This window comes from Gouania willdenowi, chromosome 21 (assembly GCF_900634775.1).
Source record: "Gouania willdenowi chromosome 21, fGouWil2.1, whole genome shotgun sequence".
In the NCBI taxonomy this organism is placed as follows: Eukaryota; Metazoa; Chordata; class Actinopteri; order Blenniiformes; family Gobiesocidae; genus Gouania; species Gouania willdenowi.
This window is the reverse complement of record NC_041064.1, coordinates 32,612,112-32,628,400: the sequence shown is the minus strand read 5'-3', so window position 1 is coordinate 32,628,400 and position 16,289 is coordinate 32,612,112. Positions and strand designations below refer to the sequence as shown.

At 40.3% G+C, this 16,289-nt stretch overlaps 1 protein-coding gene across 3 annotated transcripts in view; it reads right to left on the bottom strand.

The window, feature by feature from the left end:
- LOC114454663 (protein diaphanous homolog 1-like) overlaps positions 1 to 13,155 on the bottom strand; it is a 46,283-nt gene extending 33,128 nt beyond the window's left edge. For 2 of the 3 annotated variants that reach the window (XM_028435281.1, XM_028435282.1), the window contains exons 1-3: positions 12,920 to 13,155; positions 9,825 to 10,067; positions 964 to 1,063 (exon numbers count right to left, since the gene is read on the bottom strand). In XM_028435281.1, coding sequence (XP_028291082.1) covers positions 964 to 1,063; positions 9,825 to 10,067; positions 12,920 to 13,143 — 567 coding nt within the window. In that variant the 5' untranslated portion in view covers positions 13,144 to 13,155. The remainder of the gene's footprint in view (positions 1 to 963; positions 1,064 to 9,824; positions 10,068 to 12,919) is intronic. The other variant, XM_028435283.1, reaches the window with a different exon arrangement.
- Positions 13,156 to 16,289: the final 3,134 nt, after the last annotated feature.

Below are 16,289 nucleotides of genomic sequence, written 5' to 3'. Positions count from 1 at the left end.
ATAAAATCCTTCCGAGCCGAAAAAAATATTTTCTCAATGAAGACAATACATTTTATAAAATTCTATACAGTTGAAATAGTATCATATAATTTTATGAGTTAATGGATTTGAAGGGCTACAAAAAATAACTTGAATTTGATACACGAGATCATGTGATGTCACATGCTAATTGCTAATTTCTTGCAACACATCAAGCATGCATATTAAGCCGCATGTTGGCAATTAAATAGATCTTTCCCCACACAAATAAAGTTTCTATTTTCTTCCAGAATAGTCTTTTTGTTGGATTAGATATCCTACCAGGGATTTAAAACCCAAGGTTAACCACAGGTGTAAGGAAAATTGATGATCTGTAGAGGTTGCATGAGTTGAAGTAAGATGATGTCCGAGTTATTGCACAATGCGATTTATTTTTAGGTTAACCAATTGTTTGATGATCATTTTATTTGAAATGAATGCCATTAATCATCAATACCCTTTGTAAGAAATAAAAATTCATTATTTTAGTTTTTTTTTTTTTTTAAAGCTACAGGGAGCCATTGCAAAAGAGTCAAAGAGCCACATGAGGCTCCAGAGCCGCAGGTTGCAGACCCCTGAACTAGGGTGATCATTCGTCCGGTTTTACCCGGACATGTCCTCTTTTCACGTCTTGTCGGGAGATATTTTACAAACTAACGGAATTTTCGCGTTTCCCACGGACCGTGAACGCATCACAAGAACACTTGAATTTAAATGACCGTAACTCTACAAATATTTGCTCTAGCAGAGAAATTCCAGTAGTTTGTGAAAGGTAAGGAGTTGCACTAACGACAAAGCCCCATCGTAATATTAACGTTAAACTAACTCGCTTCAAATGTCATTGCATAGCGGACCGAAGCGGTGCTAACTCGTTAGCCAGTTTCCAGCTGACTTCACCATACTCGTAGGCAACTGTAAATACGATAAAAACATGGCGACACTTACCTGTGGCTCGGCTGCAGTTGCTGGGTCCCGTATGGTTGGTACAGATCCTTTCACGAGGATCAGTGTCGAGGCAAAGCCAGCTTTGTACTGACCCTCGTTACTGAAACAGTCCGATGTAAAGTGGTTAGCACACACATGCAAGCTAACACGAACCGTAGTCGGCAGGTTGTCGTGAAAAATGAAACGCAACCACTGTCTCTTCTGTTCTTCTGTAGCTGGGACAGAATATAGGCACTTGTGTTGATTTGTACAACCAACAACAGAGCAATTTGCGTGTCGAGCTCTGCGCGACGGCATTGCAAAAACACTACTGCTATCTCAACCGCTGGACACCAAACTTCACCTCTCGGATGTCTCACATCACCCATACCAGTCAAGTATCCCGTTTTGGCCGGAAAACTCCCTTATTTAACCCCTTTTTCTCGCCATCGTTTCGGGTTAGGATTTTCCCGTAAATATCCCGTATTTTAATGTAATAATAATTAAAAGATGCCTTATTAAACGGAACGCCGTCATTAGCCTCGCGAGAAATGCCACCTGAAATGGACTGAGTGCCAGTTATCGCGAGACGAGTACCGACAGCGTCAACAAACCCGGAAACAACTCAGAAGAGAGATGGATGGACGGATGGATGGATGAAGACGTTCTGGCGAAAAAACAAATAACTCGTGTAAAAACTTAGGAAAATGTGACAGAGTTTATCTTCCTAAAGGGAAGCAGGATGGGACACAGTTACACGTTCTGTAAGATTAGTAACTAAGATTTTAGCGTCTACCACGGGGGAAGGAACGACGTAAGTCACCAGGGAAAAATCAGCCAATCACAAGAAACACAAATATACACTGCTTTCAAAAAGTGTTAAAGGATGTAAAGTCTGCAACAAATGTGTCTAATAAGTCATTAGTGAATACCAGAGAACCACATGAGTGAGCATGAGAAATTAAAATAAAATATGTAATAAAAATAAAATGTAAATGTCTAACTTAAAGACAAGCAATGTGAAATTAACAGTAAATATGCAATGTGTTGACTTGTATATGAACTGTAAGTATATTAAATAAACAAATGTGCTTCATATACCCATTTATATCTTAATTTAGGCCAGGGGTCCACAATCCTGGTCCTCAAGGGCCACTATCCAGCATGTTTTAGATGTTTCCCTCTTCCAACACACCTGATTGAAATGATTAACTCATCATCAAGCTCTGCAGAAGCCCGATAACGAACCTGGTCATTTCAATGTAGGCAGGCATATATGAGGGGGCAGTCGGAAATGTGAAGGAGGCATCATATGTATACATCATGCTCCAGCACTTTGTTTCCCCTGTGCTTACAGTAACAGTGATTTCTTCATTGAATTGGGTTGTTAGCTACTGTGTGTCCAACCCCAACTTCGAGAAGTGGATTGCACTTAGTCTGGCCTTTATCTTCAGACCTGACCAACTTGGGTGCCCCACCAACTAAGCTCCTGCTGGTATAGCAAGATCACTGAGGCAAGCAAAGCCCCTGACCACAAGAAGGTGGCAATCCCTCAAGGGGGGAAACTGAAAAATAAAATAAAATAAAACATCTTTCTTTCAGATTTTATCAACCAACAACATATCTTATCTGGATGATTTTGATTTTGGTTCTGTGTTGATGATTTCACCCAGAGGGAGGGGCCATGGGGTCCTCTGGGGTTTTTGGTGAAACTGTTTGGGTTGGATGGGCGTGAATTTCAACAGTACTGGCTGTTTCAGTCTCCCTAAATGGTGACCAATCCCCTGTTGGCACTGTCATGGTAGCCGTGGTAACCATTGAGCATGGTCTGGTGACAACAGGGGGTGAAATGGGGGAAGAGGGAGGGGCTTCGGGCTCAGAGGTGGACCCTGGCCACCTCTCCTACGACCCTGGAGTCAGCTGAAATGAGGCACTGACTTTTTCAGAGTCAAATTTACAAATATTTTAACCCATTTATAGAGTGGCTTATGCAAGGCAAATGTATTTGTAGAGCACATTTCATACACAAGGCAACTCAATGTGCTTTACATGATGAAAAAGTGCAACAGAAAACATTAAACAACTTAACATCAATAAGAATATTAAAATCGGTAGAAAAAACATTTAAAATCATCAGTAAAAACATTTAAAATCATCAACAAACACATTACATCAACATGAGCAAAAATCTCCCTCTCAATCATACACAGTAAAAGAGTTGATTTAAAAATGTTCACATTGGATGCTGACTTCAGCTCTTCTGGCAGTTTGTTCCACTTTGTTGCAGCATCACAACTAAACGCAGCATCACCATGTTTACTGTGTGCTCTGGGTTCCACTATCTGACCTGTGTCCTTAGATCTGAGAGACATGCTGGGTTCATACCTGACCATACCTGTCAAGTTTTGGATTTGAAAATAAGGAAAACATTCTGGCGCCCACTATGAGCTGTCCCACCTGCCCAACCAAGCTCCAGTATTCCTTATATTTAAGATAGATGTACAATAAAATGGTGATATATGATATAAATCTAGATAATTTTATTTCAAAGGAAGTCTTAGAAGAAAGAGAATTCTGGGTTAAATTTGCTGTTCCAAAATGCTACACAGGCTCATTTATTAACAAACAGCTGATCAATATGTGCCACTTTTGGTTTTTTCTCATGTAAGGGACAGCATGTGTGAGTGATATGTAATCTGTAATATGACTTGTTAAGGGAAGCTCTGAGTTTGGACTGTTCTGAGAAGTAAAAGCAGTGACTCTTAAAACTAGTATTTTGATACAAAATAAGCTATTATATATAATAGAAAACTCAATACATCTTAAATCTCGATATATCGCCCAGCCCTAATTCCTAAATTATAATACAGCCTAAATAAAAACATACATGGATATATTAAGTACATGTTTATTTAATATACTTACAGTTCACATACAAGTCAACACGTTGCATATTTACTGTTATTTTCACATTGCTTGTCTTTAAGTTAGAAATTTACATTTTATTTTCATTATATATTTTCTGATAATTTCTCATGCTCACTCATGTGGTTCTCTGGTATTCACTAATGACTTAATAGACACATTTATTACAGACTTTACATTCTTTAACACTTTTTTAAAGCAGTGTATATTTGTGGCGCTTGTGATTGGCTGATTTTTCATGGTGACTTACGTGGTTCCTTCCGCTGTGGTAGACACTAAAATCTTAGTTATTAATCTAACAGAACGTGTAACTGTGTCCCATCCTGATGGTCTTTATGAAGGTAAACTCTCTGTTCCAGTTTCCAAGGTATTTACACCAGTTCTTTTTTCGCCAAAACGTCTTCATTCATCATCTCTTTTCTGAGTTTTTTCCGGGTTTGTTGCCGCTGTCAGCACTAATCTCGCGAGAACTGACACTCAGGCCATTTTAGGTGGAAGTTCTCGCGAGACTAGTGACGGTGTTCAGTTTAGTAAGGCATCTTTTAATTATTATTACATTAAAATACGTGATATTTACGGGAAAATACTAATACGGGAAGATGGCAGGAAAGAGGGGTAAAACACAGGAGTTTCCCGGCCAAAACGGGATACTTGACAGGCATGTACCTGACTAATATCTCACTGATGTATTCTGGACCAAACCCATTCAAAGATTTATACACCAGCAGCAGAACTTTAAAGTCTATTCTGAGGCTGACTGGGAGCCAGTGTAAAGACTTTAAAACTGTAATGTGTTCTGACCTCTTTGTTCTGGTTAAGGCCCAAGCTGCAGCGTTCTGAACCAGCTGTAGATGTTTGATGCTCTTTTGGGGGATTCCTGTCAGAAGACCATTACAATAGTCCAGTCTGCTGGAGATAAAAGCATGGACCAGTTTCTCCTGATCTTTCTGAGTCATTAAATCTTTCACTCAGGAGATTTTCTTTAGGTGGTAGAAAGCTGTTTTTGTGATAGATTTAATACCTGTTGAATGTTAGATCTGAGTCAATCAGAACATCAAGGTTTTTGACTTCATCTTTAGCTTTTAAAGATTGAAACTCAAAATACTTGCTGACAGCAATGCTCTTTTCCTTGTTACCAAAGACAATCACCGCCATCTTGTCATGATTTAGCTGCCACCTGGCATCTTGCACATTAACTACTGGTTATGTTTTATATCTCATATCAACATTATTACACCCTCAAAGAAAGAGTGCATTTGCGCTGCGCCCTCATTGTTTTCTTAATTAGCCATTGCAATTCCACAATTCCTACTCAATGAAGATAACACTGTGGTGTATTCATGGTCTTATCTTTACTCTTAATGTCTTATACACTGATAAAACTAAATTATGTTCTCAGTTTAGTCAACAACAGCAGAGAGGCAAATTTAATGGAAGATTATTAAACGTAATGAACATTTCACAGACAATGGAATTTGTATTCATCATCAAATTCTATCAAATTTGTCATAATTACATTTGCAGATGTACACAGCTTGCAGAATTAACCTTATTTAGACCCCTCCAGCAAAGGTGATTCAACTCATGCAACTGTTACAAAAGTTGGCAACACATTCAATTCTACGGTAGCACTTCCAGTGTTGAGATGGCTAAAAACAGGAAACCTGTGTGTGAGGTGCTTGATGCCTCGTGGAGCAGTTGCGGACAGCCACGGCGGTTTCAGTTACAAAAAATTATGGCTGAAAGCTTGGCTCTCTGTAGCTGTGTGTAGTGCGGCAGCCCCCGGTCCGTGTGACAGACGTATAGGTGCGCCGCTTGCGGCTGTCATAGAAGCGGTCTGAGGAACACGGAGGCAGCCCGACGGGGCCGTTGTGGTGTTTGTCACAGTCCCGATGGTAGGAGACCACCGTCCACCGGCCTTCATATCCCTGTCTATCCATAACAGGAGTACAACAGCCAAAAGGAAGAAAAAGCAAGCCAGTAACGCAACGTTTCGGTCCTTAAAAGGACCTTCTTCAGGCAGGAACAGAGTGTAATAGATGCGTCTCTTGTGAAATCTGAGCATGGAGTGAGGAATCATTATCTTTGATTTGAGGGGGCATTGCTCCCTCGTTCCCCTGTGTGGCCTATGAGTGAGACTTCAGAAGAAAAAAAAACGGATCCGAAAGTCCCACGAAAAAAAAACGTTTTGCAACACCAAATAAGTCCAAAATAATTTTAAATAATCAAAAAATATTAAGTTAAATAACTTTTAGCAGTACAAAAACGTTTTAATAACGACCTTTTCTAAAGCCAAACAAACTGTGACACAGTGACGTCATGAACGGGAACCGGAAGTACTGCATTGTGCTCAATACCGCGAAGAAGCTGTAAAATTAACGTTCTATTTCATCCTTACTGACTGTCAGAGGCGGTGCTTAAAGCACTGGATGTTCCATCTCGCGCATGTACAGGTGGAGTAATTATATCAACAAAGTCACCTGTGACCCCTGGATGACCCGGAGAGTCTATATCTTCCGGTGTCATCAGGTGATCTCTTCCTTCTATCTTCTCGCGATTGTGGATAACGATAGCATGTTGGTTGTTTCTTATTCACAGCTTGTTGCTTGTAGCTTCGTAACCGTAAGATTGGCGCCTCGAGTGTTCTCGTCCGCTAGACGCAGCGACTCGCTGTTTTCCCTTTAAGTGGGGCTGGGACTTAGTGACCAGTTTACCAGGGGCTGCCTGAGGTGGTGAGTACCGTACATTTTGATGTCATCGGCGGTGTTTCGCCTTGTGATTGTGTGCTGGTTCAGACTCCGTAGCTCCGCGGCTACGCCGCTGTCTCTTTTCAGTGATTAAACGGCTACGGTTAATCTGCTGTGTTGCTATGCTGCTATGTTAGCATCGTTGTGGTTACTCTGACCGGTGGATTTGCTGGTGTGAGGCCAACACGGGCTTCGCGGCACTCTGCTGCTAAGCAGCGGCCGGTGTTTTGAGTGTGCATGCTAAGCGGCTGCATTGCTTTGCTGCTGCTCACTCTCTCCCCTGCTAACGGCAGTGTGCACGTTGCGTTTGTCAGGTGTTGCTCCAGTTAGATTCACAGTTTGATCACTCCAGGCTGGTGCAAGAATGGACTGCCATATGTGTGTCTCCTGCATGCCCCCCCTTCAGGCAAAGGACGGTCACAATCAGTGTCCTGCTTGCCTAGGCATTGTCCACCTAAGAGAGGGGGTGTCTGGTAATCCGTGCATGAACTGCAATTTTATGCCTCATGCAATGCGACTCTCCAGGTTGGCTGAGGCTGAGGGCACAATAGACCTGCCCTCTTCAGGTAGAGCCACCAGCGTTGCTAAGTGTGCCGGCACAGCATCTGGCGATCCTCCTCAGAAGGCAAGGAAGGTTGATGCTCTGGCTAATAAGGTGGATGCTCTCACCACCTAGTTTGCGCAGATTAAGGTCTTCTTGCTTAACCTACAGACAGAGCCCGGTGCGCCAGCCTTCGTGGCTAACCCTGTTGCAGGTCCATCCCACCTTCAGGAGGAGGATGCGCTGTTCACGGCAGCATCATGTACTCTGTTTGGTGACGCTGACAGGGATGGGCATGGGGAGCTTGCCTCACAGTCTTCTCATGCTTTTTCAGAGGGTTCTAGTAGGACCTCTTCTCTAGGATCAGTGTCTAGCCGTGGCACTGTGCAGCCGGCAACGCGCAGGCCTTGGCACGCCTTGGGTTGGGTGAAGCCCCGGTCCCTACCTGAACGGCAAATGCTTTTTTCAGGCAGGCCCCCAACACCTCGGCCTTTGTGGTGCCTCCCTCTGATCCGTACATTGCGGAGCTCCACAGAAGCTGGCCTGACTCAAGGGTTCATGCATGATGCTGGCAGCTATGGCTTGGAATAGCTAGCTCCAGTTGAGCCTGCCATTGCAGCCCTGATAGTTTCCCCAGATGAGGCTGTGAGACCGGATGCATGCTGCCCCTGGCCTCAGTGCAGGTTGACTGATGATCTTCTGACTCGCAGTTATAACATTGCTGCCAGAACGGGACGGTTAGATAATTCTCTATCACACCTGGTACTGGCTTTGTCGAGTACTTTGCAGGATTCTGGGGTGGAGCCTGCTGCTCAGTCCCTCAGCAATGCCTCATTGCAGACATTCGCATTTATTACCAGGGAGCTGGGCAGGCTAATGTCAACGATAACGCTGACTCGTTGCCAAGTCTGGCTGGCACAGTCCCCTCTATCTGAGCTAGAACATTGGGTTCTCTTCCAGTTGTGCCGGGCCACACCTTTGGCCTGGCGGCATTGCAGGTCTTGGAGCGTAGCATGCACATTGGCCAAGCGAGGCAGCAGTTTGCCAGTTTGCGCCAGGCTCCCCATGCCAGATCACCCATACCCACGGCCGACTGCTCACCCGTTTGGGCAGCCCAGGGGCCTGCAGGTCACAGTGCCAGGAAATCGGCAACGCCGTGCAGCCACACATCTATTTGCTCAGGGGTCAAGGGGGGGGCGGGATCAAACGCACTGTGGTCAGAGATCCCGTAAAATCCCTCGTGCTACGTCACAAGGTAGTCACCCTTCTGGGGAAGGGTGCCATCAAGCTAGTGGAACCGGAGGCTTGCCTCAGCGGGTTTTACTCCACTTATTTTCTTGTGCCCAAAAAAGAGGGCGGATTTCGCCTGATCCTGGACTTGAGGGGGTTGAACCGGTTTCTCAAAGTTCTCCCCATCCATATGCTGCATGTAGCAGATGTCCTTCAGACTGTCTCAGCAGGAGACCAGTTGGTGATGGTGGATTTGAAAGATGCTTACTTTCATGTCCCCATTGCCCCTCATCACAGACCGTTCCTTCGTTTCATGTTCATGGACAAGGTTTATCAGTTCAGGGTTCTGCCGTTTGGGCTTTCCCTGGCCCCTTGAATATTTACTCGGTGTGTGGCTGCTGCTCTGTCACCGTTACAGGCCAGCGGAGTTTCAATACTCCCCTATCTGGACGATTGGCTCGTTATTGACTCGGGAGCAGGTGTTGAGGGACACTGCTGCTCTTCTCAGTCACGTAGGCAATCTAGGCCTTAAAGTAAATTATGCCAAGAGCAACCTCGTACCCAGCCAGGTGGTGAGGTACTTGAGGCTTGTGCTGGATTCATCAGTAATGGGGGCCTCCCTCTCTCCAGCGCGAGTCTCCACCATCCTAGGCCTTCTACGGCATTTCCAGCATGGTGCCCTCCTGCAGTATGGCCTGGTCCTCCGACTCATGGGGATGTTGGCCTCTGCATCCATGGTCGTACCACGGATGCTCTGGCATACCGCCAGAGCATCCTGTCACTCAGGATCCTTGTGTCCTCGCAAGAAGATTTTGACAGGAACAGATCACCTGATGACACCGGTAGATATAGACTCTCTGGGTCATCCAGGGGTCACAGGTGACTTTGTTGATATAATTACTCCACCTGCACATGGTGGAACATCCAGTGCTTTAAGCACCGCCTTTGGCGGTTATCCAGGATTCATAGAACCGTAGTTACATACATAACTCTCGTTTTACAACACCAAATTACTCCAAAATAACGGATGCACACACCACACTTGGGCTATGTGCAAGCTGTTCATAAAGTTTCAGGTCGAACAGACACTGCGTCAGCGAGAAATTCGCTAAACAAACACACACACACAAGCACACAGAACTTTCTTGCTTTTAAAGAGAGATAACACATTTAAACAAAACGTTTCCAAAGTGCTGCACCTGAGATAATAACAATAAAACAAAAACAATGCAAATGACTAACACTAAATTAGCAGAAAGAAATAAATACACATTAAAAACAATAAATAGAAATAAAACCGATTTTTAAAAAAACAAAAAAATCAATAAAAAGACACACGGGATATTTAAAACACTCCACGGTGGGGGCTGTTCGGATGTGGGGGTAGGGTGATGGAATACTACATGCAACTAAATACAGAATATAAAATGCAAACTCACCCAGTGTAATGGCGAATTTGGTCATCCGAGTCAGCAAAGTGCTTCCGTAGCTGCAGGCGCTCTATATGACTCAGAGCCAGCTCAAGTCGTCTCCGCAGGTCCTCGTTTTGAGTTTGCAACTCGTTGGCCATTACTCCAGTTGCCGGCAAAACACAATAATCGTGGTCAGACGCCATCACCTCCATCTCTGATCCCAAAGAGCACTCAGTTGGATCTGCAGCCACAGGGCTCTCCTGCCAGGGCCTACGTTCCCACACACAGGGTATTGGCTCACGCATTGAGTAGTTGTTCCACTCAAACAGAAGTGACACAGCCCCCCTTTTTAGCACTCTCTTTCCCCGTGGTGTATGCACAATATCACTGGTTAAGAAATGCCAGCTACATACTCTTGTGTCCCTATTTGGATTGAAGTTATCTCTCCGGATTTTGGCTAGCCATTGCTGACGCGCTGCATTATCAAAAGGGAAGCAGTGGAAGCTAGTACATGCATTATACCGTGAAGAACAGGTACATCTCGGTCCACAACAGTGTAATGCTGAACCTTCAACTCTTTGATAGGCCAATCGCCTTTTTTGGACACCAAACATGCTATTTTTTTCCTCCGCTCGCTGGCTTCGCTATCAACAACACTGGAACCGGAAGTCAGCGCCCTCATAAAATGTGACAGAAAGTTATTGGACGCCATATTGTGCACGTAGCCATTAGTAAGGCTGCGTCGAATAGTCCCTTCCAGAGCCGTATAGAGAGAGAGTAGTCACTTTCCTTTATTGTACCCCCTTTTGCTTTAAATGTTTGTTTTTATTCTGTTCTTGTTTCTGAAGCTGTAACAAGTTGAGATATTATCCTCATCGAGTGTTTGTAATTTTGAAATTGTTCAATAAAAAGGAAAAAAAACTCTGTTGACTCCAAAGTTTTTTTTTTTTTTTTTTTTTTACAGCAATGGCGGCTAATGGAGCCTCAATGGTTTCCCGGAAGTGAGCAGTTGACTATTGCAGCCAATGAAGCTAGAGTGGATTAGACAGTTTCTGATGCACTTTTGAATGGCAAGACGTTTAAATAATCATATTGGATATTATTATTATTATTATTATTATTATTATTATCATCAGCGTATCGAAACCCCTTAACGTGTGCATTCAAGCATGTTAGTGGATTTATTCCCACTAAACTAGCAGATTAAGGGATCATTAACAGATAACAGATGAGGCTAAGATATGTTAACGTTACTGGATAAAGTTAGCAACACACAGCCTTAACCACAAGATTAAATTTTATTAATGCCATTTCATCCAACGATGTGGAATTAGAGAAAATACTTTTAAACTTTATTTATTTTTGCTGTAGTAAATTAAATGAATTAATTAATAATATTAATTAATGTCTGATGTGTCTTCATAATAACTTCAGTTTACTTCACACACAACTCAGTTTTTGACTTCGGCTAACCATTTCTTTCTCCTCTCTGATTCGGTTGGGAAGTCATGGCGACTACATACAACGACACCATGTATGAAAGACACAGACAAACTGAATGACAAGTTATTCATGTTTCTTACTTTGTTAGACATTTATTTAATAAATTCATTTTGAAACATAAGTGCAAGGTAAAAATCTAATGTCTATTTTTATATATGTATAAACATAATAAATATGTTTTCAATGTGTCCTGTCTGGATGTGGTTTGTTTTTTAATGACTCCTTTTTCCAGATTTCTGCACATGCAAGTCAAAGATATATTTTTGCCTTTTGCAAAACAAAAAGTAAGATAGTGAAATGATTCTGAATTTGTAAATGTTATGTATTCATGTATATATAATGTTATGTGATAAGGGTATCTGAAATACATAGGATATCTGAAAGTCAAATATTATATTAAATCTTTACGATTACATAGGCCTTTACTATGGAAGCCCGTTTCCTCCACTAAAAAAAAAAAAAAAAATCACCAAGGAAAGTCATAATTATGAGTAAGAAAGTCACAATTATGAGATAGGAAGTCATAATTATGAGAAACAAAGTCATAATTATGAGTTAGTAAAGTCATAATCATGAGATAGAAACATTTTTGGTACATCCATCTGTACCCATGGCACTGACCAGAAATCTCCTTGTGTAGCTCAATAAACCGTGCTACTTCAGCCACATCAGTTTTATCCTTTTGACGCCAGAGCCTCTTTTTGCTTAGTATCTTTTCAAGGGTGCGTTTACTCAGCATATTTCTATGTGAATTTGCAAGCAAACAAAGTATTTCATCATTTGTAAAGCCCCTTCTAAAGTAGTCTTTGATAGTCTTATCAGCCATCTCTCAGTGTCAGCTCACCACATGAACAAGCTGCTGTGAATGTGTTTAAGTATCTCATAATTATGACTTTCTATCTCATAATTCATAATTATGACTTTCTTTCTCACAATTATGACTTTCTAACTCATAATTATGACTTTCCTTGGTGATTTTTTTTTTTTTTTTTAGTGGCGAAAATGGGCTTCCATACCTTACTTACCATGAGATTACTGAAATAGAAAAAAATAAACTTGTATGAATTTGTAAACACCCCCCTTCTAAATAGAAGTTGGTTGTATGCAAAAAAGTTGTAAACATTGGGATGTGATTTCTCTTAATACCATAGAAGTTTAAAAACTGTATAAATATTGTAAATCAATGCAGTTATTGATGACAAACTACCGAAAATTCCAGTTATGTCACTCGGAATCAATGGATTCGAATGTCCCGCCAATAACTTCCGGGAAACTAATTCGTCTACATGAATCACGTGACGGTCAAGCATTTTGGACTGCCGTTGTCGCCACTCTCTTTCTAAAGGGTTCTGGTTCCTCCTATCTCCTTTACTATCCACTGTTCCTTCACCCCCGGAAGTGTCAACGTGGTGGCCATGATAAAGAGTGTCTGAGGTCTCTTTACGCAATGTCCCGCCCACAACAGCTCTACTTCCTCCCCTGCCTCTGCCAATCTACCAGAAGCTACGCCTCTATGTTTGTGCACGCGCATTGCAAAACATAAACAAAGTCGCATAACTAGAAAAACGACACATTTATTGTTAGAGTGCCATAACTTTTGAATAAAACATGTGTGTTACCTGTCCATGAGAAATATCGCCAAATCCTGGTCCTTTCGGAATCCTTTTAAAAGCAACAAGTCCCTCCACTTTTGAAAAGCATCTCCGAGATAAATCCTGTTGCGGTCACGAAGACGTCTATCCACAAGCTTTGTATCCAGACTTTTCTTTTGTCTTCTAGTAGAAGCTTTATACGTTGGCAATCGTGGAATGGGTAACTTTGGAGTTTTGGAGCTCTCCTCCATGACAGCTCAGAGTGATACCTGTTTAAAAAAAAAAAAAAAAAACTTTATTCAAACATAAAACAGTACAATACGTATAGTGCACAACCAACCACCAGGGGGAAACATACAGAGGCACAGCTTCAGAGTAAAACGTTAAAGGAAAATATTGAAGAGAACACATAAATGAAAAGTCTTCATATTAGTGGAATGTTTGATGGTTTTCACATATTGTTTGACTTCATTTTCAAAAATAGAAAGCAGTGGTTTCTGTTGTGTATCGACACTTGTGAATGTGCCATTTAGCTAAAAGTATACGTTTTTTAAGTAATGAACATTATACACAAACAAACATAGAAACATATTAGTAAACAACTTAAATATGCCTTCTTCACAGGTTGAACAAAGGTGGAAAATAAAATTAGATAACATTAAAAAAAAATAAAATACTAATAATAATAAAATACAGTAAACTAAAATAGTATCACATATGTATTTAAGTTATGTCCTGACCAGGTAATATGCATATTACCAGGGTCAGGACATAACTTAAATTTTATTAACATAAATTGTTCTAACAGTGTACAGAGTTTCAGTGGAGATTCGTTTTTCAATGTTTTCAAGGATTTTACAAGCAGAATAAAGTCGTTTTTCCAAAATAAGAAACTAGGCTGTTAAAAAAAAAATAAAATAAAATAAATCGTCATTTATGTATGGAGAATTTGGTTGTCAATATTAAACTATTGACAGAAAAGTCTATATTTTTATCTTTGGGAAAAAAACCAAATTTAATACAATCAACCATTAGTGGGGATACATTTATTCCCTTTAGTCACAGCCAGCTCCATAATTCCCCCCAAAATGTACGAACCACAGTACAATTTAAAAAAAACAGATGCTCCAAATCTTCTATTTCACTGACACAGAAGGTACAGCCCTACCTCTCCACTGAAGTGAAGTCAATATTGTCAATGTGGAGCTGCCAAGGTTCAGGGGAAGTTTTAGAATATAATAAATCCTCTCTGACCATTATTTTAACAGGTACTGGGATTGCTTTTGTCAATTTTTTATACATCCCGAGGGTTCCTTCCACTAACGTGAGTTTGAATTCCAGCTTTTGTCATATATATTTTTTCATTTTAACATATTTAACATGCCAAATTTCACCTTTGAAAATACATATATGAAAAAAATAAACATTTTAGGGTATTTCCTGGGTGAGGGTTAGTGATAGGGTTAGTGTTAGGGTTTAAATAAAAGGGTTAGCGGCGTAGCTTAAAATAAAACAGAACTTTAAGTCACGTGGTGCAGTCTATTCATAGATTTCTGTATGAATAGCCACGGCCGACATTAAACACAAAGGGCCTCCGACAAAAAGACATGTAAGAATAAAAATAAAAGAAATAATTATTTTCTGGGATTTTGTTAGTACTCGTTGGTTTTTGGGATTTTCCATTGGTTTCTTATCTCGCAAATTCTCTGTGGTCAAGACTCGAAAGCACTCGTAGTAAGATAAGAGAAAACCTCACAGCCTTTTAAATGATTGTCCAATGCATTAAACACAAGTTTTAAAATTAAGAAACAAAAACAACACATTATATCGTCTAACTTGCATTATTCATTTATTTTTTAATGATTGATCCCTTTTGAATTTGTGATTTTAAAAAATCCCATTGATTCCTGAACCCAGTCAAGGCTATAAAATCCCTGGGGTTCTTGAATGTATTTGAATATATTTGAATATATTTATATACACACCAGAGTTTTTCAATCTTGGGGTCGTGACCCAATGTGGGGTCGCCTGAAGCGTTTAGTAATAATAATTATTGTTTTTATTTATCTATTTTGCACAATTTAAAAAACAATCCATAACATCAGAGAAATAGACATGCAGTGTAAGAAGAAGCTGAAAGAGCTTAAAAATGAATTATTCTTTTTCAAATTAAAACACCACACACAATCTCAAACAATTGTAAAGTTTTGTTTTATGTTTAATATTGTAATGATTTAATGTAAAGTTGAAATTCATTTAAGAGAAACATTTTAAGGGTCTTGAAAAAATTGGCACTATGAATAAAAATTTGGCTCAGATTAGTAAGACATTTACCATTAAGTTTAAATCCATACGGAAACATATCAATAGACCCTGGGACTAAGCTGAAAGAGCTTAAATATTTATTATTGTTTTTCAAATTGAAACACCACAAACAATCTCAGACAACTATTATATTTCACTCTCTCTAATATAAATATAGTTCAAATAAAATGCAGTATAAAAAATAACTGAGCTGACTCATATTAACACTTTGTACACTAATATTTACTACTTTGTATTTGTAACAGAAAAACAAATTTCATCATAAAGCTAGAGAAAAAAAGACTCTGAGGTCACGACCCAGAAAAATTTGGGAACCACTGATATACACACTTTATGTTGATTCTGTTTTTAGGCTATGTTTTATTTTTAATGAATGTATTCATGTATTTCATTCAGGGACTAATGGTTTGTTCTGGAAGTAATAAAATGTATCTGAAGTTACTTGAGAAGTTTTTGTTATGAGGTACTTTTTTACTGTTACTCAAGTACAAGTACTTTTAAAAATGGTAAATGAACTTGATTTATAAAGTGCTTTTATGTTTACACTGAAGTCGTCCCAAAGCACTTTACAATTTCAACTCATTCACCCACCAATGAGACTGAGCTGCCATGGGTCAACCACTGAGAGCAACTTAGGGCTCAGTGTCTTGCCCAACACATAGACTGGGATCAAACCCCCAACCTCTTGATCAGAAGATGACTGATGAAGTAACAGTACTTTTACTTGAGTACCGTTGTTGTTTCCTCTACCCACCACTGGTTATAAAGTATATTTAAGGAAGTGTAGAATACTTTGTAAGTATGCCAAGGTCAGCAGATCACAATGGTTAATAACTACATTTACACAAATACAACAGCAGCTGATATGATCTCCTAGTGCTGTCGCCCACTGCCATTTAAAGTGTCACACACTATGTGGTTTGTGATGGATGTAGTGTTATTAGGTTGAATTGATTACATAAAAAAATGGTAGTTACAATTTTTTATTTCATATTTCATTCACAAAATGTACAATGTGTCACATGATGGTGACAGAAGCTGTTGAATCATCAACTACAAAAAATGACTGTAA